The 25820-nt window shown below is 42.6% G+C and overlaps 1 protein-coding gene across 2 annotated transcripts in view; it reads left to right on the forward strand.

The window, feature by feature from the left end:
- GPR39 (G protein-coupled receptor 39) overlaps nucleotides 1-25820 on the forward strand; it is a 197560-nt gene that overhangs the window by 18206 nt on the left and 153534 nt on the right. Inside the window, exon 2 of one of the 2 annotated variants that reach the window (XM_041739592.1) lies at nucleotides 4149-4312. The exons of the other annotated variant lie outside the window; for it this stretch is intronic. Coding sequence (XP_041595526.1) covers nucleotides 4149-4312 — 164 coding nt within the window. The remainder of the gene's footprint in view (nucleotides 1-4148; nucleotides 4313-25820) is intronic. 2 annotated transcript variants of the gene reach the window in all.

Genomic DNA, 25820 nt, shown 5'->3' on the forward strand with positions numbered 1-25820 from the left:
GGCTTGACCTACAGTTCGAAAAGCTTTGCACTGCACCGTATGCCTTATGGATGCTCAGAGGAATGAGCCTGGGAAGAGAGGTGGGGTGTGCCTGTGGCGGGGTGCATGGAGGCTCAGAGGAGGCCCGAGGGTGTGGGCTGAGGCCCTGGGTCTGCTGCCCACAGTGTCGCCTCCTGGGGCGACCAGTTTGTGTCTGAAGGAGTGTACCCAGGCCTGTGAGGGGGCCCAAGTGGTAGCCACCTCACAGCCTTCTCCTGCCCTGCTCTGTAAGGGTCTTTATGGCGTCTCCTCAGCCTGCATGCCTGTGCTTCACCTCTGAGGGAAACCAAGGTCTTTACGGAGCAGCCATCATGGGCTGGGCCTATGGTTACCAGGCTCTGTGTGGGGATGCTCCAGAGAAGCGTCTGAGGCCTGGTTTCTGACTCAAAGGAAATTGCAAGCCCTCAGGACGGCAGGCAGACAGGTGAAGGGAACCAGAGGCACCTGAGAGGTAAAAGGAGCCCGATAGCCTCAGATTCGAGTCCTGCTTGCCTCCTCCTAGTGGTGAGACCTTGAACAACACACTTGCCCTCTCAGAGCCTCTCTCTCTGGCTACACTGAAGCTCTAGTGAGAGAATGATGCTGGGAGGGTTTGGTGGAGCATAAAGTGTTAGGAGGAGGTGAGCAGCCACTGTCATAAGCAATATTGGCACATTCTGAGAACCTAGTGTACCGGGGAGTGGCAGGGGTTAGGGGAAGGGGTGAGTGTGCTGTAATAGTCAATGAAGACTTCCTGGAGGAAGCAGCATTTGAGCTGAATCTGAAGAGGCATTTTTGGCCAGAAGGATCATGGTTGCACTCAAGGGGTGGACAGAGATACTCGATCTCTGGCTAGTCATGTGCGGTTCACGCTTATGTCTGACTCAGATAAGAGGATCCTGAGCTGCTTTCCTGAGTTTTACATGCCCCATTGGCCTGAGGTCACCGGCACACAACCACTTAGTTTGCTTAGGCCAGGGGTCAGCAAACACACGGGCAAGGCCTGTTTCTTACAGTTCCTGAGACCTGTCATGTAAGCCTGATTTTTTTTTTTTCCTACAGTTTTAAAGAACTGTAGAAAAAAAAAAGGAATATGTGACAGTGAGTATGTGGCCCTATAAGGCCTAAAATATTTACTGTCTGGCCCTTTAAAGAAAAAGTTGGTCAACTTATGCCTTAGATCCCAAAGTGCATGATCGTTGTTTTATATTGAAGGTCTTACTTAGTTCTGAATCACCCTTTACTCATTCTTCCTGTCCTTCTGCTACATCCTAAGGGCACTGGAGAGAAGGGAAAAATATGCACATAATTGCTCATTTTCTTGCTGCATGGCTGTCAGGAATTCCCTTGCTTTCCTCTCATGGCATATTAATATGTAGCACTGAGCATGTATATATTTAGTTCTTTTGACGTGTGGCACATCAGTGATTAGTGCCAAATGCCAAAATGCTGCTACAGCCGTGATGCCATTTATAATAACATTCATAAGAATATTCCCCCGTGATACAGCTTTCCAGTTCTCCGACATAAATAACCCGGGAGGCCAAATTGCAAACATGATTTCTTTTCATGCTCCACCTGGCCATTTGTAATAGGCAGGCAATGCGAAATTTGATCTTAAACAAGCAGTTCAACCTGGAAAATCATAATGTAGTCAGGCCCGTCATTTATTTTAAAAATCAAAAGAAAACCAAAGGTGAGTGGCTACTGTGTGAGTGTGTGTGCAAGTGTGCGCGTGTTTGTTTTAGCAATGGTGCCTTGATGACAAGCTAATGTGGGGCTCAAAATAAAGGTATTGAGGGTAGAAATAGCCTTTCAGACACACTGAGACAATATGCCAAGAGGCTCTTAGCACATGGCCGTGAAGGAGGATAGATTACTTTAACAGCTCTGTTGAAAATATAGAGTTGTCCAGTGCAGGTGCCTCAGACACGGCTACACTTGACAACGGTGGGACTTTTGTTACGGGAAGATTAGATGCCTTTGGATGGGTTTGAGATTGTCCTTGTCTTTTCCATGTAGAAAAACGCTACCACTTAGAACAGAAAGTTGAAGAAACATCCTGATTGAACGCCTTCAAGAAAAGGGATAGTTTTCGGAGAAACACTTTAATTTGCTTCCGACGATTGTTTGGGGGTTCGTTCCTGAAGTGGTTTCATTCCGATGTGGGCTCAGATGGCTCTGAAGAGAGAAGTGAATTGTTTTTATTAAATCCCAAGGAACACAGAGTGTTCGTTCGTGCATTTTCCTGAGTCCTCAAGCACGTCTTCCAGAGCACAGCCTAGAGACTAGAGGTGGCCGGGATAGGTTTGCTTGTTTGACCAGTGCTTTGCTGTCGGTTTGTTAAAGAATTTGAGGCCTCTCAGCTAGCACGAGCTGCCCCCAGCTTGCCACAGGTATCCCTGTTCAGAGGCACCAGACTGTTTCACACATTTGTCTATGAAGGGATTGGGAGTTCAGGATACACGGTCAGGGGCTGTGGGCTGCACCAAAACGTGGCACCTGCTTATGTCCTCCCTACCCAGCCAGCTCGTGACTGAGGAACCCCAGCAGGTGAGTCCGAGAGGCTCAGCCCTTCTTGTAGGGAAACAGCCCCGCATCCCACTCTGCAGATGGCAACCCACAAACCCCAACCTCCACCAAAGGACAGAGTCCTTCTCTTGCTGCTGCCATCCCTGGAGGAAATGTTGGCTGAAGGGGCAGCAACTGTTTTCTGGCAGTGGCTAATTACAGGGGGTACTGTTGTGACAGAAAGTTGTGGAAAGTGTGGTGCCTAGGTGGCTTGGTCAGTTAAGCATCTGACTCTTGATTTCAATTCAGGTCATGGTCTCAGGGTTGTGGGATTGAGGCTCTCATGGAGCCCCTGTGTCTGGCCCCATGTCTGCCCCATGTCCAGCCCACGTCTGGCTCTGCCTTCTGTGGGAGGTCTGCTTCTCTCCCTCTCCCTCTGCTCCTCCACCTGCTTGCTCTCTCTCTCAAATAAACACATCTTTAAAAAAATAAATAAATAAATAAAGTTCTGAAAAGCCCCTTCTAGCTGCTCCACAATAGGCTGAACTGTGCCTCTTGGCTTGACTAGGCCAAGTGCTTGCTGAGTGGGGAGTGTGGGTTGCTGGGCCCCAGTCCTCTCTCTGTTCCTTCTTGGGGGTGTGAACTGAGAGGCCTGCACAGCTTCTCAGGGGAGGGGCGTGGTGGGGTGGGTGATACATTGCTAGAGGGAAGGGGGAATAGTAACTGGAGATGTCCTTGACATTAATGTGAGTTCCAGAAGTGGGCAACTAAATGCCAACCTGGTGCTTGGATTAATGACTTGATGGGCACAAGAAAGAGATTGACCAGTTAATAAAACTTAATGACTACTGATGTCAAGGTCAATGGGGAGGAAGGGATTAATGGTGAACACAGTTTAAGTGCTTTAGAGCATATTCAGGTTTGGAACTTTTTCAGTCATTGGGATTAATAAAAAATAATCGTAGGTTTGTCATTAGTGAGAGAGAGAGAGAGAGAGAGAGAGAGAGATGAAAGTGTCTCCATTACAGCTGGCACCAGGATGGAGATGAGAGACACACGTGCCCTGCGTAGGGTATATTTTCAGCAACTCCAGGAGCCTAGGAGCCTGGGAGCTCTCAGAAGTAACGTTCCCTCTGGCCTGCCCTCCTCCATCCTCCTGAAGGACACTGTCCTCTGCCTTTTGTCCCTGTGAGTGAAGGCCTTGGCAAACAGGCATAACTACTGCGATTAAAAGCCCCAGCAGGCTCACTTTTAGCTTGTGTGAAGCCTGCCTTGAGTGACCATTACTATTCTTCATTTCTTGATTCTTTCCCAAAATAAGTATGATGTTCCTGTTTCTTGCCAGCCTCTGCTCTAGGCCTCAAAGTGAGGGGAATATTGCCTCCCCGCCCCCACACCACCGTGTGCTCCCTAGAAGCTTCTAGTACAGGAAATGAGAAGTGTATATAGGTGACTAGGAAGCGGGTCCCCGTGTGGTATGGTGGTCAGGGCAGGCAGCTCCCTGCTTACAAATACACTGCATTCCACAAGTTAGTTTATAAACACTTGGTTTAGAAACTGGGCTCATTTTCCAGTAGAGACCTTGTTTCGTGCATGAATGTTTTTTTTTTTTTTTTCAGACAGCAGATATTTACTGAATGCTCCTTGGAGGGAATTGAGAATACCAGGAGGAATAAGACTTGCAAGGTCCTTCAAGCTGGGGGGATATCGGCACTTAAGAAAGAAATGCAATGAACTGCGAGGGTTGGGGCTCTCTACGGAGAGGTCTGTGAAGAGGTACCAGGTGGGCTCTGATCCATGGAGTCGTTGATAAATGACTAAAAAACCTAAATGACTTACTTCATCTTCTTCCTCTTTTTCATCAACTCCAAGCTTCCATTTCTTCAGTTTATCCATTGTGCTAGGTGTTGGAAGGAAGTCAACTTGCTTAATTTGAGTTTACACGTGACTAGGGCTTATGGGGGTGTCAGTAACCCCCTGAAAGGGAATTTTCTGTGTCTTGCTGATGTAAGACGCAGATCGTTTAAGGTCTAGGCCTGGAAAGAGACTCTTCAGGCAAGGGAAGAGCATCTATCCTGTGTTCTGACCCAAGCTCATGAATGAAATTGTACTTGCTTCTGATGATTCAGCTTCAGGCCCCATCACACCTCCCACTGGAGCGTTTCTCTGCCACGGCGGAGTTCTCTCATAATTGAAGACGAGGTTCTAAAGTCAGTGTAAATGCAAAAGGCCTGCGTGGTCGCAGTTGCTCTTGAAAGTCAGAAAGGCCCCACACTGGAAACCAGATTACCCTCTTTTGGTAAAGGCCAACCACTTTTCTTTTGTGTAAGAACAGATCTTGTGATTGTTCATGTGGAAAGCAGGTGAAATAGTTGGGTAGAAGAAACAAACAGCAAAATACCAATTGTGAAACACTAAAATTGCAGGCCGTGTGGTGGTGGCTCACACCACTGGAGGCCGTTGGTGACAGGAGCCTGCTGAGGCCCGTGCCGATTCCCACGAGCCATCTCAAACTCACTCCTTGCCTCAGGCGTGGGGAGATTCTGCTGTGTAGTCCTGATATGTGGGTCCGAGGGGCTCTAGCCCTGGGCCTGTGCTCCAGAAGGCCCTACAACTCCCTCCCTCCCTCTCTCTCTCTCTCTCTCTCTCTCTCTCTCTCTCTCTCTCTCTCTCACACACACACATACACACACACACTTAGTAAACACAGACACTGCCACTCAGAATCTGGTTCATGACCCATGACTTTAAACATGTGCTCTCTCGACAGTGCTCAGATCCCCTGGAAATGCCCCCCCACAGCTCTTGCTCTGTGTCCTGGAGACCTGGGGAGCGGGTCTGATGGCCATGAAGGTTTTTGCCTTATACCCCTCCAAGAGCCAGATGCTCCTTTGGAGAGCAGGGAAGATTTGAGTGGCAGAAGTGTTTAAGTAAGAGGAAAAAAAACAAATTAATTATCTTGTCAAATTTCTCCTTTCAGATAGAAGAGATGCAATGGATTCTTGCATAATGAATATTGGTTTTCTACGAGTGCTGACGGCCCCCGCCCCATTTTCTTGCTTCTCTTTTTGTTCCAGTTTTTAGTTCCAGAGGTAGTACGCTGGAACTAAAATTAAAAAATAATAAAATTTGAAAAATCAGCATGCCAAAGTAGCACATTTTCGGGCAGCCTACCCTTGGCTCCTATGGTTCATTTTTCAATATTAATAATTTCATATCACTCTGAACTCTGTATAGTTTTAGGTAATAATTGACACATTACATCAGCAACTAGAAAGGCACTGCTATAATTAGGGATAGTCTTTATTTTATTTTTTATTATTTAAAGATTTATTTATTTATTTATGAGAGAGAGAGAGAGAGAGAGGGAAAGAGGGAAGGAGGGAGGACCTCAAGCAGGGCCTGATGCAGGGTTCGATCCTAGGACCCTAAGGTCATGACCTGAGCCAAAAATAGGAGTCAGACAGTCAACCAAATGAACCACCTAGGCACCCTGGCATAGTCTTATTTTTAAGCTATTTAATTTGATTTAATTTAGATTAAAAAATAAATTACACTGAGCTTTATTTATTATTTTTAAAAGATTTTATTTGTTTATTCACAAGAGACACACAGAGAGAGGCAGAGACATAGATAGACAGAGAAGCAGGCTCCCTGTGGAGCCTGATGCGGGACTCCATCCCAGGACCCCAGGTCACAACCGGAGCCAAAGGCAGACGCTTGAGCACTGAGCCACCCAGGCGTCTCTAACCCAATTTTATTTAAATAACCTTGATTTAAATTGTTGGTATAGGGATGCCTGGGAGGCTCAGCGGTTGAGTGGCTCCCTTTGGCTCAGGGCATGATCCTGGAGCCACAAGATCGAGTCCCGCATGGGGCTCCCTGCATGGAGCCTGCTTCTCCCTCTACCTCTTTCTCTATGTGTCTCTCATGAGTAAATAAGATCTTTAAAAAAAAGTTGCTATACATTCAATATAATTAATACTTTGCCTGTTAATTTCAGTAGAAAATTTAAATTTTGATATTTACCATAATTTTAATTTTTGGAAAAGTATATTCAGATTTAGTATCCCGAGCACACATTAACAAAATCATTTAGATCCTAGTTATTGATAAAGTACACATAGTACTAAAATGCTTGATTTTTTAAGTTTTTATTTAATTCAGTGTAGTTAGCCTACAGCGTTATATTAGTTTCAGGTGTACAATATAGTGATTAACATTTGCATTCATCACCTGGTGTTCATCACAGCACCTGCCCTCCTAATCCCCATCACCTGTTTAACCCATTCCCCATCCCTTCCCTTCTAGTAACCAGAAGTTTGTTCTCCGCTTCTTGGTTTGCCTCTCTCTATCTCTCTCTCCCTCTCTCTATCCCTCTTTGCTCATTTGTTTTGTTTCTTAAATTCCACACATGAGTGAAATTATATGGTATTTCTCGTTCTCTAACTGGCTTATTTTGCTTAGCATTATACTCTCTAGCTCCATCCCTGTTGTTGCAAATGGCAAGATTTCATTCTTTTTCATGGATGGATAATATTCCATTGTATGTATATACACCACCTCTTCTTTGTCCATTCATCTATTGATGGACATCTGGACCGCTTTCATATCTCGGCTATTATAGATCATGCTGCTATACACATCAGGGGGCATGTATCCCTTGAATTGGTGTTTTTGTATTCTTTGGGTAATACCTGGTAGTGCAATCGCTGGATTATAGGGTAGTTCTATTTTTAACTTTTTGAGGAACCTCCATCCTGTTTTCCCATAGTGGCTGCACCAGTTTGCCTTCCCACCAACAGTGCAAGAGGGTTCCTTTTTCTACATCCTCACCAACACCTGTTGTATAAAACACTTAATTTTTAACATAACTGGCATTTTTACTGGAATGAAGGAAGATACATGAGTTGTATGAAATAAATGTGTAATCATTTATGAATTATTTATGCTTTTATTGTAATACTCATTCAGCATTGCTGGAGTATTAACAATGACATGTTAAATTTGTTCATCTTTGATATTTTGCAACTCTCAGTCCTATAAAAACAAACACATTTAAAATATTGTCTTTATGAAGGTGTATTGGTCAAGGAAGGGAGAACACGTTTTATCGAATAATTGGGCAGTTTGGCTTGTAACTTGAATATTTATGTGGCTTCCACTTGTACTCTTGTACTGACACCAAGTCAGAATCACTCAAACTATTCAATTATGCTCTCCTGTCACAGCAAAGAGTTGAATTCTGTTAGTTCCTAGTGGGTAGGATTGTGAAATGCTCCCCTTACACTGATCCAATGAGCCTAGCAGCATCATCCATTTGCTAGAGTCTGGAATATGCCTACTTGTGGAATAGAGAGAGGGCATTTTGCAGCTACTTTTGAAAACTTGGTAAGCCTGGTAATTGTTTCAAAGCTGTGCATTGATGAACCGCCCAGAGCTATCACCTGGGAGTGCCGTGAAAGAGGAGGGAATGGCGTCACCATCTCCAGTTTCTTTTGCCTTCACTGTAATTTAGTTCAGAGTCGCAGGGGACCTTCCAGATTGGAATCAACTGAGAACATTGGGAAGGGTCCAGTGAACAAATGTTGAGTCAGGCCTTGTTAATAAAGAACAAAATCTTTGGGTGACATATCCCACTTACTGAGAACCAGATGACTTGAGATCAGCTCTTGGGTTATGGTCTCAGGTCCACTTAATAACTCCAGCAGTCCCACTTCTTGGTCCCCTTTTAAAAATTGGATGGCCCTATTACATTTTTTTTAAATGATAAAACTGTCATTTCAAAACCATTCATGATTCATTGTCCTGACGTGTTGTTTTCATCGTGACATATTAACACACACATATATATTTGTGTTATTCTAATCAGGCTGTGTATATTATTTATATTTTTAAAATCTTGTATGTTCTCATATATTTTTCCTGGTTCCCATGATCCCTACAATTTTCATTTTTAGAATCTGCATAATATGGTAGGATGATTTTAAATGTCTTTCTGTTAGATGGAAATTTGAGAGGAAAAGAAGGAACTAGTTCATATCCCTTAAAGAGCTTTGAGTTTTTATTAACCCTGTGGCATCCCAATCACTCCTTAAAACCCTTCCTGATTTAATTGTGGCAGAGAAAATGATTTGGTAATCAAAAGGTTAACTAATGAATGTACATATCAGAGCGGATTTATTTTCGGTCAAAATTATGATATAATAGACTTAACCTTACTATATGAAGCCCTCATATAATTGACATATATAGGACATTTAAGCCTGTTTTCTTTTCTTTTTTTTTTTTAAGAATTTTATTTTTATTTTATTTATGATAGTCACAGAGAGAGAGAGAGGCAGAGACACAGGCAGAGGGAGGAGAAGCAGGCTCCATGCACCGGGAGCCCGATCCTCCAGGATCGCGCCCTGGGCCAACGGAAGGCGCCAAACCGCTGCGCCACCCAGGGATCCCTTAAGCCTGTTTTCTAAGTCTTTTCTTTCATTGTTTTGTGAGGCTTTTAAGCTGAATACAGCTTTGGTTCTATGACAAATTGTTGGTCATACCTGCGATTTATTTTTTACTAATTCATTCTCAGAGAGAACAACCTTGAAAAGTAACTCTCCAATGCAACACTCACACTATGGGGAAATGAGGTCTGTGCTATGATGATCTGCCTTCTAGAAATTTCTGGGTTAAAAAGTAGCCACTGCCGATATTTGTACCGGGTACAAGTTAAGGACAGGCCCCCTGTACTGATGAGAAGTGACGGTCAGTGGTCAAGAGGAGCCTCAGAATTGTGTGGTGTAGCTTCTTCCAGAAGCATTTCATGCAGTTGTAGGCATCTTTCAGGAAAGCATAGGAGGGAAGGCAAGCCAAGAGAGGTGGGGGCTGTTTTAAGGAAAGGAATGGTGTACAGAGATAGGACTCATTAGAGAAAGATGTGGGCAAGTCTTGAAATAATATGGAATGAATGGTGAGTTAATGGATTAAAACAGATTTTTAAATCACATTTTCAAGATTGTCTTAATTGATGTGGGAGACCTCTAGGCTGAGCAGTACATACATGTATTGGGAATCTGTACCAGGTGCCCAACATAGTAGCACTGACATGCTGTGTTCAACCTTTCATTCACTCATCCACTGATGACCATCCTCTTTGCGCTGAAAATGTGCTTTGTACTGGAAATGGGCCTCTGAGACACAGATTCATTAAACCTCTACTTTCTATTTTCTTCAGGTTTAATAGGACAGACAGACGTACAAACCAGATGCTACAATTCAGAATGAACAGAATCTTGACTGAAAAGTGCTAAACCAGAGTCTTGGCAAGGTGTCCTGGAAGCACTTGCTCATTCAGTGTGGCTGTTGAGTTTCTCTTATGTCCAGGTACTGGGCTAGGTGCTCGGGATACAGGAGAGAACAAAATAGGTAAAAATCTCTGCCTTGTGGGACTTACAGCTCAGTGATGCCAGAATTCTCCCCAGAAAAAGGATTTTGATGCCTCTGCCTGGGTCCTGTGAGACTTCCTGGAGCAGATGCAGCTAAGGCTAGGTTTAAAGGAAAGTAAGGGCAGCCCGGGTGGCTCAGCGGTTTAGCGCCACCTTCAGTCTAGGGCCTGATCCTGGAGACCTGGGATCAAGTCCCACATCGGGCTCCCTGCATGGAGCCTGCTTTTCCCTCTTCCTGTGCCTCTACCTCTCTCTCTGTGTGTCTCTCATGAATAAATAAATAAAATCTTTAAAAAAAAAGGGAGGTAGGAGTGGAGTAACAGGAATGAAGGGGTAGGGGCAGGAATGGGGTGGTGGAGTCATAAATGGAAGAGGTGAGGCTGAAGGTAAAGTAGGAGGCAATAATAGAAGGATGATGGAGGTAGAAGTAGGATAGAGTGAGTGAAGGATATGAGTGAAGGTAGGATGGAGGTTGCTGATGGATATGAGGGGGGGCCAGGGGTGGTGGTGTGTTGGAGGAGCAGATGTTTTTCTAGCAAGGTGTGTATAATGGTACCAAGAATCAAGGCAACATTGTTTAGGCCTGAACGTGTTCTACTTCTAAGGGGAGAGATGACCCGATCCTGGTTCCACGGGGTATATGAATGATGTTGGGCAGACAAGGGGAATGCATGAAACAGATGAAGTACTGTGTGGCCTGGCCAAGGAGGTGCTGAATTTTGCAGCCCTGTTTGTAAATCGTTCAGCAGCAGGATCCGAGTAGTCAGCCTGTTGTAGCAACCCCTAACCTGGTCTCCACAGCTCAATCCTTACCCTGCCTATCCCTCCAGTCTTTTATTAAATGTCTACTAGCACCTCTGGAGTCCTGCATAGTAGATCCTGCCCACACAAAGATAGTGATGATTTAAAAACAGGGCAGCCCGGGTGGCTCAGCAGTTTAGTGCCACCTTCAGCCCAGGGCATGATCCTGGAGACCCAGGATCAGGTCCATGTCGGGCTCCTTGCATGAAGCCTGCTTCTCCCTCTGCCTGTGTCTCTGCCTCTCTTTCTCTCTCTCATGAATAAATAAAAAAAAATTTTTTTTTAAAAAGCCTAATCTGGAACAAGGCCTTCACTCTCTTCAATTCTCTGAAGGGTGAGAGAGGTGAAGAAGCTGCAGAAGAAGAGTTGGAAGCTAGCAGAGGTGGGTTCATGATGTTTAAGAAGCAGTCTCCAGGGCAGCCTGGGTAACTCAGAGGTTTAGTGCCACCTTCCGCCCAGGGCGTGATCCTGGAGACCCAGGATCGAGTCCCGTGTCAGGCTCCCTGCATGGAGCCTGCCTCTCCCTCTGCCTGTGTCTCTGCCTCTCTCTCTCTCTCTCTCTCTCTCTGTCTCTCATGAATAAATAAAATCTTAAAAACAGAATCTGTCCTTCTTGTGTCTTGTAGCTATTAGGAGACAAAGGTAAGTGTGTACAATACCAAAGAGTTAAGAGCATTTTGAGGAATAGAAGCCAAATCTGAGGGATCCCTGGGTGGCGCAGTGGTTTGGCGCTTGCCTTTGGCCCAGGGCGTGATCCTGGAGACCCGGGATCGAATCCCACATCAGGCTCCCGGTGCATGGAGCCTGTTTCTCCCTCTGCCTATGTCTCTGCCTCTCTCTCTGTCTCTCTGTGACTATCATAAAAAAAAAAAAAAAAAAATTTAGAAGCCAAATCTGAGTGGAACATAGAGGGGCTAACATTTTTAGTAGGGCTTTGTTGCTGATAACATGTGGTTTTAATTTTTTAATGCTTCATTTTTGTCTGTCGTTTGCTGAAGCTGCTCTCCATCCTCTTGCTTATGGACATCCTTAGCTGCTGGTCTGACCACAGTCCAGATTCACACATTTCTCAAAAGTTTAGTATTCTAATAATCAATTGAATTTATGTCCCAGCTAGACTGCAAGCTGCCTGAGGATAGGAAACTTATTTCAGAGCCTTAACTGAGTACAGCACAGGTGTTGCAAAGTATTTTTGCACAATTGGAGTCATTAGGAAGAACTCACAAAAAAATCTATAGAATGTAAAAATAAAACGATCGTCGCTTTTTGATAAAGCTATTAATTAATTCTTTGATTCCTTTTGTTGAGTGCCAGCTTTCCAAGTATCACTAACACAATGAAATCTTTTTTTTTTATATTTTATTTATTTGACACAGATTGAGAGAGGGAATAAGCCGAGGGAGGAGCAGAAGGAGAGAGAGAAACAGGCTCCCGGCTGAGCAAAGAGCCTGATGTAGGGCTCCATCCCAGGACCCTGAGATCATGACCTGAGCTGGAGGTAGACCTTCAACCAACTGAGCCACCCAGGAGTGCTGCTATCTGTTGATAGGACACAGCTGAGTTTATAATTTGTGCAGGAAGGGAGAACACCTCCACAGCTTTGATGGCATCTTACAGCAGGAAGCCTGGCTGGGATTTGCTGAGAGTCAGAAGTTTGGCTCAAAGCAGATGTAGATCTTTCAATGGGAAGACTTAACTGGCATGGGTGAGGATCCCAATACAACAGCTCAGGAATTGTGGAAACAGTGAGGCAAGGGTATTGGAAGCAAGGAATGCAGCGTCTTAGGGCGTAAACTGTCTGTCGAGGAATGCTTTCTGTGGAAAAGTTGATAGGTGTTTCAGGAAGTTCCTATAATGAACAGTCATTGTATACCTGAGCAAGAGTCTTCTGGAATAGTAAAGTCATAATGATGACAGTGGAATGGCACAGTAATGCCAACATAGACGGTAAGCAGTGTACAGGGTGGACAGCTGTGAATCTCAGCCAAGCACGAGGTAATTGATGGCAGGAAGACAAAAAGGCAGGAAAAGCTTTCTGGAAAGTTTTGTTTGGGATCTAGGTTTCTGCTTAGGCACACGCTGTGGCAGGTGGGAGGCCTTCCGTCCATGGACGTGTGCTCCAGGGATGAAAGGAGATTTGTTGACACATTGCTGACCCCTGGGGGCTTGTCATGTGTAAGTGGCAGCCTGACGTTCTGTCCTAACTCACAGCTAATGCCAGCCCAGCTACAGTTGAGTGACGCATGAGTCTCTGTCTTCCCTTGTTCCTGTGTCTCCTCTTTCTCATGACATTTATCCTTCTAGAGAATGTCTGCTAAGGCAGAGACTCACTGGATGAAAATGTCTAATAACCTCAGGATACTTTATTTCGTATTTCATGAGCTCAGAACACTGCAGTGCCTCTTCCATTTCATGCCTGCTGACACCAACTCACCTCTCTGCCGGGAGGGGATCATTCCTTTCTTTAATCATATCACAAAATCTCACCCCAGGAATCTGAAATTGATTTTTCATCCTTTGTGTCCAGACAGGGTAGCCACCAGACACCGTTTTGGTCATCTCATGGTGAAATGGGAGGTCAGCCCCTTATTATATGGGCTGATGCAAATTTCAGGAAAACAAAAACAAAAACAAAAACAAACACGACTTTAACTCTCCCAGACCACTGCCTGCAAACCCCCACAGGCTGTTTGCAAATGGCAGCTTTTCAAATACCACCACAGATGGTATTAAACCCTCTTCGTGCAGTCCAAATTGAGCAGTAAATAGTCAAAACAAGTGCTTGAGTTTCTGAGTAATAGCAGGTGGGCAGTGACTGTGTGGCCAGAGCAGTCACCACTGCACGCAAGGTTTCTGCAAACATCCTTCCTCCCCAACAAAACCCATGGCCACTCTGCTTCTGCTCCTTTTCCGTTATAACGGGACTGTTTGAACTTTTATGTGGTTATCTGGGGTTGGAGGGCTTCTCACCAGCCCTTTTTTGTTATTTTTACTGTTCAAAAACATTCTATTTCAGTTCTCATCATCTTTGTTCCTTAGCTGCAGGGAGAGCAAGGGTATTTTTAATGAAGTGCTGATCTTTTTTTTTTTTTTTTGAGTGTTTTTCACCAGGCCTTGATGATTGGCATTATTATCCCTTTCTGTCTGCCTTCTGCCTAAAATATAGAGGAACTTTGGAAATATTTTCTCTCCTTTCCCAGAGGCCCAGTGTGTCTCCTCTTCTCTCCCACCCCCACCAATTTCTCCTACTTGTCTTCTTTCCCTAAACCTTTCAGCACCCCCTACTATAATTTTCTCGAGGCCCTTCATAATCTTTAGTCCAGCAGAAGTAGCTGGGCTAAGATAGTTGAAAAAGAAGGTCCACATAGGGGGGATTCATTGTAGAATTTGCTGCTTGTGGTTTGTGGCAAGATGCTATCAGGGCTCCCATTGTCCCTTATTGATGTCAACATCCTTTGGTCATGAGGCAGGTTAAGAAAGGCCTGATGTGACAGCCTCTGGGGCTGAAAGTTGTAAGATTGTGCTGGAATCACAACTCATAGGAGTCTGGATGAAGCTCTTTAAGACGCTCATGCTCTACCGACTAAGCTAGCAGGGTGCTTGGATGGAGCTCTTTAATCCCTATGCTGTGACTCGGCCTTCAGAGACATCCACCACGGATCAGCACAGAATTCATGCGAAGCAGATGGCCACCACAGTTGTATTTTCTGCTGTCCTCTTTCCCTGGTTGTGCTTTTCAAAATTAGTGGAGCTGGCCTCCATCTTTCTGCTGGCACCCACTTTGTATTTATTTTTAACTGAGAAAATAATTTTTTAAAAATTGGGAGCATAAGTAGCATGTAGTGTTATATTAGTTTCAGGTGTAAAATATAATGATTCAGTAATTCTGTACATTGCTCGGTGCTTATCATGGTGAGTGTGCTCTTAACCCTCTTCTCCTGTTTCACCCACCCCACCTCCCACCTCCTTCTGGCAACCACCAGTTTTATGTATTTAAGAGTCTGGGGATTTTGTCATTGTTGTCTGTGCTTTCTTTTCTTTGTTTGCTTGCTTTATTTTGTAAATTCCACGTATTAGTGAAATCATATGGTATTTGTCTTATTCTGAGTCATTTATTTCACTTAACATTATAACTTCTAGGTCAATCCATGTTGTTGCAAATGGCAAGGTTTCATTCTTTTTATAGTTGAGTAATATTCCATTTTATATGTATACCACTTTTCTTTATCCACTCATGTATTGATGCACACTTAGGTTACTTCCATATTTTGGTTATTGCAGATTATGCTGCAGTAAAAATAGGTGTGCATGTATCTTTTTGAAATAATGTTTTCATATTCTTTGGGTAAATACCCAGTAGTGTATTTACTGGATCTTAAAGCATTTTTATTTTTAACTTTGTGTGGAACCTCTATATTTTTTTCCATAGTGGCTGTACCAGTTAGCATTCCCACCAACAGTTCACAAGGATTCCTTCTTTTTTTCTGTCTGCCTGTCTGTCGCCAAAACACAATGTGTCAGCTGATTCCTTCCTTTTTCCCCACATCCTCACTAACACTTGTTATTTCTTTTGGTTTTGATTCTTGACACTCTGACACCTGTAAGGTGGTATCTTGTGGTTTTGATATGCCTTTTCCTGATGATTAGTGATGTTGAGCATCTCTTCATAGGTCTGCTGGCAACCTTTATGTCTTCTTTGGAAAAATATCAATTCATGTCCTCTGTCCAGTTTTTAATTGGACATTTATTTCTTTTTTTTTTTTTTTTTTTTGGTGTTGAGTTGTGTAAGTTCTTTATATATTTTAGATATTAACCTCTTATTGGATATAGAATCTGCAAATTTCTCTTCCCATTTTAGTATGTAGCCTTGTTTTGTTGATTGTTTCCTTCACTGTGCAAAAGCTTTTTGTTTGGATGAGTCCCAATAGTTTATTTTTCCTTTGAAAAGACATGTCTAGAAAAATGTTTCTATGGCCAGTGTCAAATAAATTACACTTGTGTTTTCATGGCTTCAGGTCTCACATTTAGGTCTTTAATCCATTTTGAGTTTGTTTTTACATATGGTATAAGAAAGTTATGCAATTTCAAACTTTTGCATGTAGTTGTCCAGTTTTTTCAACTCCATTTGTTGAAGACACTATCTTTTCCCCATTGTATGTTTTGCCTCCTTTGTCATAGATTAATTGACATTATATAAGTGTGGGTTTATTTCTGGAATCTCTGTTCTATTTCATGGATGTATGTGTCTGTTTTTGTGCTGGTGCTATTCTGTTTTGTAATATTAGTCTTGAAATCTGGGATTGTGATACCTCCAGTTTTATTCTTCCAAATATTGCTTTGGCTATTCAGGGTCTTTTGTGATTCCATGCACATTTTAATATTATTTATTCTAGCTCTGTGAAAAATACTGTTGGCATTTTAAAAAAAGATTGTATTTATTTGAGAGAGAAAGAGAGAGAGAGAGAGAGAAGAAAAGAGCTGAGCAGGAGCCCAATGTGGGACTTGATCTCAGGACCCTGGAATCATGACCTGAGTGAAGGGAGATGCTTAACTTACTGAGCCACCCAGGTACCCCGAATGTTGGTATTTTGATAAGAATTTCATTAAGATTGTAGGTTGCTTTGGGTAGTATGGACATTTTAAAATATTGGTTCTTCTAATCTGTGAGCATGGAATTTCTTTCCATTTGTTTGTATCATCTTCAATTTCTTTCATCAGCAATTTATAGTTTTCAGAGTCTAGGTCTTTCACCTCTATGGTTAAGTTTATTCCTCAATATTTTCTTCTTCTTGGTGCTGGCACCCGTTTTGTAATAGCCATTTTATTATAGGAGCTTGGCTGCAGTGTTTTACATTTTTTGACATTAATCTTCTAAACTTCCATTTTCTTACCTGCATTAGTGTTATTAACTATGCCTGGGATTTGTAAAAGTTCAGTGGGAAAGCATACATTAATACCTGGTACAGAGCCAGGCACTTGGCAGCCTCTCCATAATTGTTGATTCCTCCCTCCCAGCTTTTACTTACACTGTTTGAAGCTCCAACCAGGCTGCTAGGTGCTAGTAGGTGCCTGGAGAATAGGCACCAAAGTGGGTGCCACTGGAGAATGGACAAGAAAGCTTTCTGTATTGTGTTTGAACTTCTTCCCTCTCCTCTGCCAGCCAGCTGAGCTAACATACGATCAATAACAGCCAGCCATTTCCTTTTAATTGGTATCTCCAATTCCAAGGCTTCAAACAGCTCCAGCAGACTGCAGGGTTTAGTTTTTAGTTTGCTTATAAAATACTCTGAAACCAATTTGGTAAAAATTGCCTAAGTTTTCCTTAGCAATCCGACTCTGTTTGCCATATGTGCTTGATTTTCTCTGATTTTCAGCACAGATTTTAGCTTTTCTGGTATTCACAGGTAGGCCCAAGGCAAGGGGCTGGTGAGTCTGTGAGCTGCCTCAGAGAGCTTGAGTAGAGGTGATGAAGACAGAGATGAGGGGACCAGGAAGCTGTGGGAATCAGGGGAGGCAAACAGCAGATTTCCACTGTGGAGGGTGTGAGTGTGTTCATGTGTACTTGCATATATCTGTGTGCATGCATGTGTGTGTGGGGGTGGAGGACTCACATGTATGGAGAGGAGTAAAGCACTGCCTAATTGTGGAGAGGAAAACACAGCTACCTAAATTCTGGGCCTGACTGGTTCAGGCATTTGCTACATCCTTATCTGCCCTTAGACGGTTTCCCTTGATGGTGCATTGTCATGGAAAGCTCACCTGTCCTTTCTAACCTCTGATAGTTTCTCACCACTAGCTTCTCATTATTCTCAGTCCCCCCTCTGCTTTATTTTTCTTCATAGTGCTCACTGCAACTTGGCATATATTCCATAGCTATTTGTTTGTAATATGTTTCTCCCTATTAGATGTCTATAAGCTCCACGAGGGCAGGAATCTTGTCCATTTTGCTCATTGCCTGATTCTCAGCACTGGCACATACTAGGTATTTAAGGAATATTTGTTGGATGAGTGAGTGATTTGGTAAATGTTTGAGTGTCTGGGGCAGCAGGCAGCAAGGTGAGAGGTTAGTATATGACAGAGGCTTGACAGCAAATGGGAAGGAAAACTGGCAGATTGGCCTTCTTCTAGTAAATTCTTCATCTCCTTCCCTTTGCTTTCATCTTTCCACTTTATGTTATACTATTATAGTTAAATAGTTATACTATTTCTCTTAGGATTTACCTTTCTGCTGTTAAATAAATATATTTATTAGCTTTTTTTAAAACTTTTTAAAAAAAGATTTATTTATTTATTTATTTATTTATTTAGAGAGAGGCAGAAACACAGGCAGAGGGAGAAGCAGGCTCCATGCAGGGAGCCCGACGTGGGACTCGATCCTGGGTCTCCAGGATTCCACCCTGGGCTGAAGGCGGCACCAAACCTCTGCGCCACCGGGGCTGCCCTATTTATTAGCTTTTAATATCTTCTCAACTATAGAAAGTAATGAATATTTGTAGGTTCTTCCTTCTTCCTCTTCTGTTAGTTAGATTAGATTGATGCTCTCAGGGTTTATGACATTTATAACCGATTATTTAATCATAAATCCAAACTTGTTTTAGTTCTATTCCTATGTTTTTAAATATATTCAGTGTTTCTTCCTAGAACTTTGCTATTATTTTCCATTCATCTCTTGGATAGTTGGAAAGTTCTCTTAGTTTCTTTAGGACAGGCTCATGGGAACAAAATGCATTATGTTCTTGCATGTTCCAAAATGTTGGTTTGTTATCAGTGTAACAAATGATAGTTTTTCTGGGTATAAAACTCTTGTTGGACTTTGTTTTCTTGAGAATAAACTACAAAGCTATCAGCCGGCTATCTTCTGAGAGTGAATGATGCAGTGTTAGAGTCTGAGGCCAGTATCTTTTTATCCTCATCATCAGTGAGGGATGCCTGGCTGGCCATAGATTCTTTCTCTGAAGTCTTATAAATGTACTAGATTATTTTGTCAATTTTTTTTCCTGGATACTCCATAACCCTCAATATATCCAAGTCTTCTATTTCTTGGGAGATTCATTGAATCTTATTTTATTTTTTTAAAAATATTTATTTATTCATGAGACACACACACACACACACACACAGAGAGAGAGAGAGAGAGAGAGAGAGAGAGAGAGAGAGAGAGAGAGACATAGGCAGGGAGAGAAGCAGACTCTCTGCAGGGAGCCCAATATGGGACTCGATCCCAGGACCCCAGGATCACACCCTGAGCCAAAGGCAGGTGCTCAAACACTGAGCCATCCAGGTGCCCATGAATCTTATTTTAAATATTCTTTTCTGCATTCTGCCAATCTTCCTTTTCTACCATTTTCTCTTTAACCCCTTTAAGTTCTTGGTGTATATTTACTTCTTTTTTTCACTCATTTTCCTATTATTATTTTTTCCTTTCTATTTCTTTCTGTTCTTAGGAGTGTCTTGTTTCCTTTGTGCTGCTTTCAAATTTAGCTTTATTTCTGTCTTTTTTTTTTAAATTGGCTTTCCAGATTTCAGCTAGTTTAAGAATTCTGTGTCTTACCTCATTTTTCCATGGTCTCTTATGTATTTGCTCTATTTTATGTATATGTTTTTGATTGCTTCATTAATTTTTTTAAAAATTCATGGCAAAATATTTAGTCATGTTTTTTGTTTCTGCACCAATGGCAGTATTTTTCACACGAATACCCTTTGCCATTATTTTTCCTCTTCTTTACCTTATTTTTCATGCAATATTTTAAATAGAACCTATAGTAGTTTCTTCTTAAAAATTATTTATTTATTTATTTGAGAGAGAGTGTGAATGAGAGAGTGCTTGGGGGAGGGGACAGAGGGAGAAACAGATTCCTCACTGAGCAAGGAGACTGATATGGGGCTCAATCCCAGGACCCCAGGATTATGACCTGAGCCAAAGGCAGATGCTTAACCAACTGAGCCACCCAGGCACCCTTAGTTTTGACTTAGGTGATTTATTTTTGGTGTTCCAGACCAGCTATTTATAATTTGTAGGAAGTTTGTATAAGGAAGAGATCAGTATTCAAGGAGAGATTTTCCTTCACTCCAGTGTTTTCTGTGAGCCCCTTTAGCTGTCACCTCTGTCCAGCCAATGAAGCCAGAAATTGTAGAACCATTCACACTGGTGAGTCTCTATCCTCTTCTGTCATGTGGAAAGACTGCTTTCTGCACACATGGCATGTCTATGTGGCTCCTTATTCAACCCATTCTCATCTGCTTCTTAGAACAAAAGTGGGTCTGGAGAGGCTCAAGCTGACAGTATTTTGCAATCTATTTCCATTGTATTGTTCAAAACAAGGTATTTTGATTTTTTACTTCTTGAGTGTTCCTCACCTTATAGCATGCTATTCTTCTTCCACAGTGGCAGCCCAAGTGCATCTTCTCTCTACTTCTGGTTTCCCTTCTTAAGGTGTGTTCACAGTTCCTTGTCTTCTGGGTTCATCATGGGTGGAATTTGTGTTTGTGTCTTGGTTCATGGTTATTGCTGAAAGGGAAGAATGAATGCTGTGTGCTACCACATTCAAAGTGGAGGACCTCAGCCCTTTCTGAGTAGACTTCTTTTTTTCTATCATAAGGTCTGATTTTTTACACTTCTGATTCTCCCAAGAAGGAGCTGTTTTCTTCTCTGTTTCTGGCCCTCTTCAGGTTTCCAAGTGAGGTCAGATTTTTTTTTTTTGTCCCCAGAAAACCCTGACCATCTCCTTCCGGATCCCCATTATGCATATAGTCCATACTGGGTGTAACAAATACTGCCTTCTATTGTACCATCTTTTTTACATGTGTGTATACTTCTTTAACTACATAATAGGGCATTTGGGGGCATAGTCTGGGGCATGAGTGCCCTATGTCCCTTCTAGTACTAGCACAAGGCATTGTGTTGTAGGTGCTAAATTCATGCTTATGGATTATTCCCTTACTCTTATGGTTTGTATTGATAGTTGAAGTACTTTAATTGTGCCTCATTAATTCTGAGTTTGTGTACTTTCTTCCTTTCTTCTTACTGAATTAGATATCTGTGTACTTGGCATGTATTATATATGATATAAACACAGTCATAAAAATTTTATGACACATCACTGCCTCTGATTATAAACTGGGTAAACACCCTTCTTGAATTTAAATGACTTTGGTCAATGCCATTAGAAATAACTTAAGCTTTTAGTTGTCTTAAGGATTATGTAGGTCAATGTTCCTTTTAAAACCACACTGTCTAGAACATGAGAGACTCCTAACTCTGGGAAACGAACTAGGGGTGGTAGAAAGGGAGGTGGGTGGGGGATGGGGGTGACTGGATGACGGGCACTGAGGGGGGCACTTGATGGGATGAGCCCTGGGTGTTATTCTATATGTTGGCAAATTGAACACCAAGAAAAAAAATTTATAAAAAAAAACCAACCACACTGTCTAGGTAGAGCCTTTGTCATCATGTGATCATGTTCCTTACAGACTACATCCAATAAATGTTAGTCACATTCCAAGTGTCATACCTAAAAGTAAAAGAGACTCACTAGACCAATGATTCTCATAGGGGCTCTCAACTCTCCTTAAGTACAGGTTTTCAAAATCTAGGTTTATAGAATAGATAGGTTGAAAACAAACAGAAATTCTCCACGTGATCCTGATAAAACCTCCTAGGTAAATGTGTCCCCATCTCTGCTCCCACTCTCAGACTCCTAAAGATAACTGATTCAGTCTAATGCCTGTGCTTTAGCTGTAGGAAGCAGCTAGGCACAGAGAAGAATGTGACTTGTTCAAGGTAATATTTTCCCTGTGCATTCCTCCCAACCTGTTTTGCTGCCCTTGCCTTTCACATGATGATCCACAAACCACAGACAGTTTTTCCGATGGATAAATCTGATGCATCTGAAGGTCAGTGCATGCTAAAGTCAGTCTTGGTATCTGGGCTGGGTTGAGTGGAGGGAGAAGACACTATTTTAGGAAAAAAAGGAGCCAGTAGGGCAGAAGGGAAGATGTGCATTTGACACCGATCAATGAACCTGTGCTCAAACTGAGATTTTCAAATATGATAAAGGACTAGAGAAGCTAAAATGGTAATTCAAACCAGAGCAGCCTCTTTGACCTCAGCCAGTTGGAGACTCAGTGGAATAAACCATTGCTTCTCCAAAAAGGAAAAAGAGGAGGAAAAGGTTAATTTCCAATTTCTGGGAAGGTATACCTAAAACATGACAGATTTTAAAACTCTGCCAACAGTTTCTCTTTGTCTTTTTTTTTTTCCCCCTAACTTTAACTTTACTACTGCTGAAATACTAGTCTTTTAAATTGCATTTAATGTCAATAAGGCAACTACTACTGTAACCCCAGATGGGAAAAAGAGGCATAACTAAGGAGCTTAGCCAGCTCGGGACAGGGGCTTGTTCTGGGTTAAGACTTTGGACTTAGGTCAACGAAGCCAATAACACACTGCCAGAGATATCCTGGAACTCATTGGCACAGCTTGTGCATATCTGGCAGAGGAACACACTTGGGGGAGGGATGGAGCATCTAAGACATTTGGCCTGTATTGAGTTTTGGGATGGGGAGCTGGGATGTATGAGGAACAGAGTGGGTGCTGACCCTGCCAAGAAAATTCCAAAACCATCTGCCTCCCTCCTTTGATGACTCTTGCCCTAGAATAATAATGTAGGACCCTGGTGGATATTATTCTCATTTTATAGATGAAGAAAACGAGGTGCTGATTAATGAGGTGGCTTGCCCGCAGTTACAGAAGTAGCTGCTGACAACTCAGTTTACAGCCCTTAACTCTGGGCTCTTACCTCCCGTAAGAGCTCTTCTCCCGTATATCACAGTGTTTTCTCTCTCTCTCTCTCTCTCTCTCTCTCTCTCTCCATGGCTAGGTATTTCCTAAGCACTTGCTAAAGCCTAACACCATGCTAGAGGTAATGTGATGTAAAAAGTTGTTACAACAATTCCAGCCTAAGAGGAGCTTACTTTAAAATATTATTGACTACATTTTCTATTTTGAAAATGACATACCACATTTTGGAAATTTTGGGAAATAGCAAGAACAAGAGACATTTAAAATAATCTCAGCCTGCTAACACAACTGCTATAATTATTTTGGTCTATGGCCTTCTGGTCATTTTCGTCACGCGTTTGGCTTTTTAAAAAATCTAGTGGAAACTACATTGTACGTACAATTTCATTTCTTGCTGTTTTCACTTATACTTTTTGTTATAAGTAATTCCCCCCATAACCACTTTAATGGCTGTAGGATATTTTCAGAGAGCTTAATCACAAAGCAGTTCCTAACCACAGTATTAAAGCATCTTATTGTATTAATTCAATAAATATCTATTAAATGCCTGGTACCCGGGCTCTACTGGCAGCCATCAACCTAGTGATTGTCACCTTGGTGTGCCAAGGGATTGGGACACTTGGAATCGCAGTACTGGGAGCCTCATACAAAGTAATGGAAGCTCTGGATTTCTCTTCTGATCCTTCCTACATTAATGGGCTGCCTGATGGCACAGACCACACTCAGGCTGGTTCAGGCCAAGGTGCACCAAGACTATCATGGATCTATCGAAAGCATCATCATGACTGTTGTAATCACCTCCCATTGAGCCCTGTGGTGAGGGAGGGGTTCCCTGTCTAGAGTTATAGGGATGGTCAAACACACAATACCCGACACTAGATGGTTGAGGTCAGCAGTTCACGGTCCTTACAGCTTGGTAAGGAGGACCCTGCCTGCCATTCAGGGCCAGCAGGAGTTGGACTCAGGAATAGGGGAAACAACCAGAGGTAAGGGAGGCAGACCTTGTAGGATCAGAAGGTAGGGTGTCCCCGGTTCTTCTGGGAGGGTGCAATTTGCTTGTTTGAATATTCTTGTGGGCTGGTGCAAGACTGAAACCTGAGTCAGCAATAAGCAGGAACTGCAGGTGGTTGGATTAATAAAGAGGATGGTTTGGTTAGAGAAAGCACCTGACAAGGAGCCTTAATTTTAGATCATATACCCCAAGGACAAAAACTGCTTTTCCTCCCTATTGGCTTTGCCATTTTCTCCAACTCTTCCCTCATAGATACTTTTTTTTTTTTTTTTTTTTTAAACACCGAGTTTTGCTGAATCATCTTTAAGAGACTATACGATGTGGTGGTGAGTAGTATAGACTCCAAGACAGACAGCCTGGGCTCATATCCAGGCTTGGCCATGTGCAAGCTGGGTGGCCTTAGGAAAATCACTTCCTTTCTCTGTGCCTTGGTTTCCTCATTCATGACTGGAGATGAATGTAATGACACTACTTACCTCATAGGGTTTTTGTGAGGAGTTGAAGTTAGTATATGAAAAGCAACATGGCCAACATGCACATGAGAAAATGCTCTGCATCACTTGCCATCAGGGAAATACAAATCAAAACCACAATGAGATCCCACCTCACACCAGTGAGAATGGGGAAAATTAACAAGACAGGAAACCACAAATTTTGGAGAGGATGCAGAGAAAAGGGGAACCCTCTTACACTGTTGGTGGGAATGTGAACTGGTGCAGCCACTCTGGAAAACTGTGTGGAGGTTCCTCAAAGAGTTAAAAATAGACCTGCCCTACGACCCAGCAATTGCACTGTTGGGGATTTACCCCAAAGATTCAGATGCAATGAAACGTCGGGACACCTGCACCCCGATGTTTCTATCAGCAATGGCCACAATAGCCAAACTGTGGAAGGAGCCTCGGTGTCCATCGAAAGATGAATGGATAAAGAAGATGTGGTTTATGTATACAATGGAGTATTCCTCAGCAATTAGAAACGACAAATACCCACCATTTGCTTCAACGTGGATGGAACTGGAGGGTATTATGCTGAGTGAAATAAGTCAATCGGAGAAGGACAAACAGTGTATGTTCTCATTCATTTGGGGAATATAAATAATAGTGAAAGGGAATATAAAGGAAGGGAGAAGAAATGTTGGGAAATATCAGGAAGGGAGGCAGAACATAAAGACTCCTAACTCGGGGAAACGAACTAGGGGTGGTGGAAGGGGAGGAGGGCGGGTGTTGGAGGGGAATGGGTGACGGGCACTGAGGTGGACACTTGACGGGATGAGCACTGGGTGTTTTTCTGTATGTTGGTAAATTGAACACCAATAAAAATTAATTAAAAAAAAAAAAAAGAAAAGCATTTAGGGCAGCCCCGGGGCGTAGCGGTTTAGCGCCACCTGCAGCCCAGAGCATGATCCTGGAGTCCCAGGATCGAGTGCCACATCAGGCCTCCTGCATGGAGCCTGCTTCTTCCTCTGCCTGTGTCTCTGCCCCCACCCCACTCTGAATAAATAAATAAATCTTAAAAAAAAAAAAACAAATATGTAAAGCATTTATACCAGTGCCTGATGTGTGCCATGTAAATGCTAATATTATCTTTACTTGGGTTCAGTTCATAAGTTTTATTGTGTTGTTTATAATAATATTATTAATAATATTATTCTGCCATTTTCAGCTTCTTTACCAACTTTCTTTCTCCAAGGCCAAAGTTAGTGTCAACTCATTTCCAAAAATGTTCTCTGTTTGGTCATTTATAAATTCACCCACTTGTTCATCCATTTAGTCAACAAACATTGAAGAGCCTCTGTCTGCTGTGTGCCAGGTTTTCCAGGTGATAGGATTCATGGAAGAACAAGACAGATACACTCCTCAGGAACAAAGACTTATAACCCACTGTAGGTGGAGCTGAGGGTAGAAAATAGGCAATTAAATAAACATAAATAATTATGGCTGGCAATATGTATTTGGAAGGAAGAAAGATAAATTAAAGGAGACCATCTCAGGGACAACTCCATTCCCTTGTGCAAGGCAGCTGGGAGAAAGAGAGTTTCTCTTTTGTTGGGGGCATTCTTTTTTATTATGGGATTGGTCCAAGTGCCCAGAGGGGCCATAGATCCTCTGTTTCTTCTCTTGTTTGGTGAGAGTGACAAGATTTATTAATATCCTCTTCCAAAGAGTATCTGTGTTTCTTTTGTCTTTCTTGACGTCCTCCCTACACGCCCCCGCCCCCAACCCTCCTCTCACCCAGTCCAGGAAGG

This window comes from Vulpes lagopus, chromosome 24 (assembly GCF_018345385.1).
Source record: "Vulpes lagopus strain Blue_001 chromosome 24, ASM1834538v1, whole genome shotgun sequence".
NCBI classification, from domain to species: Eukaryota; Metazoa; Chordata; class Mammalia; order Carnivora; family Canidae; genus Vulpes; species Vulpes lagopus.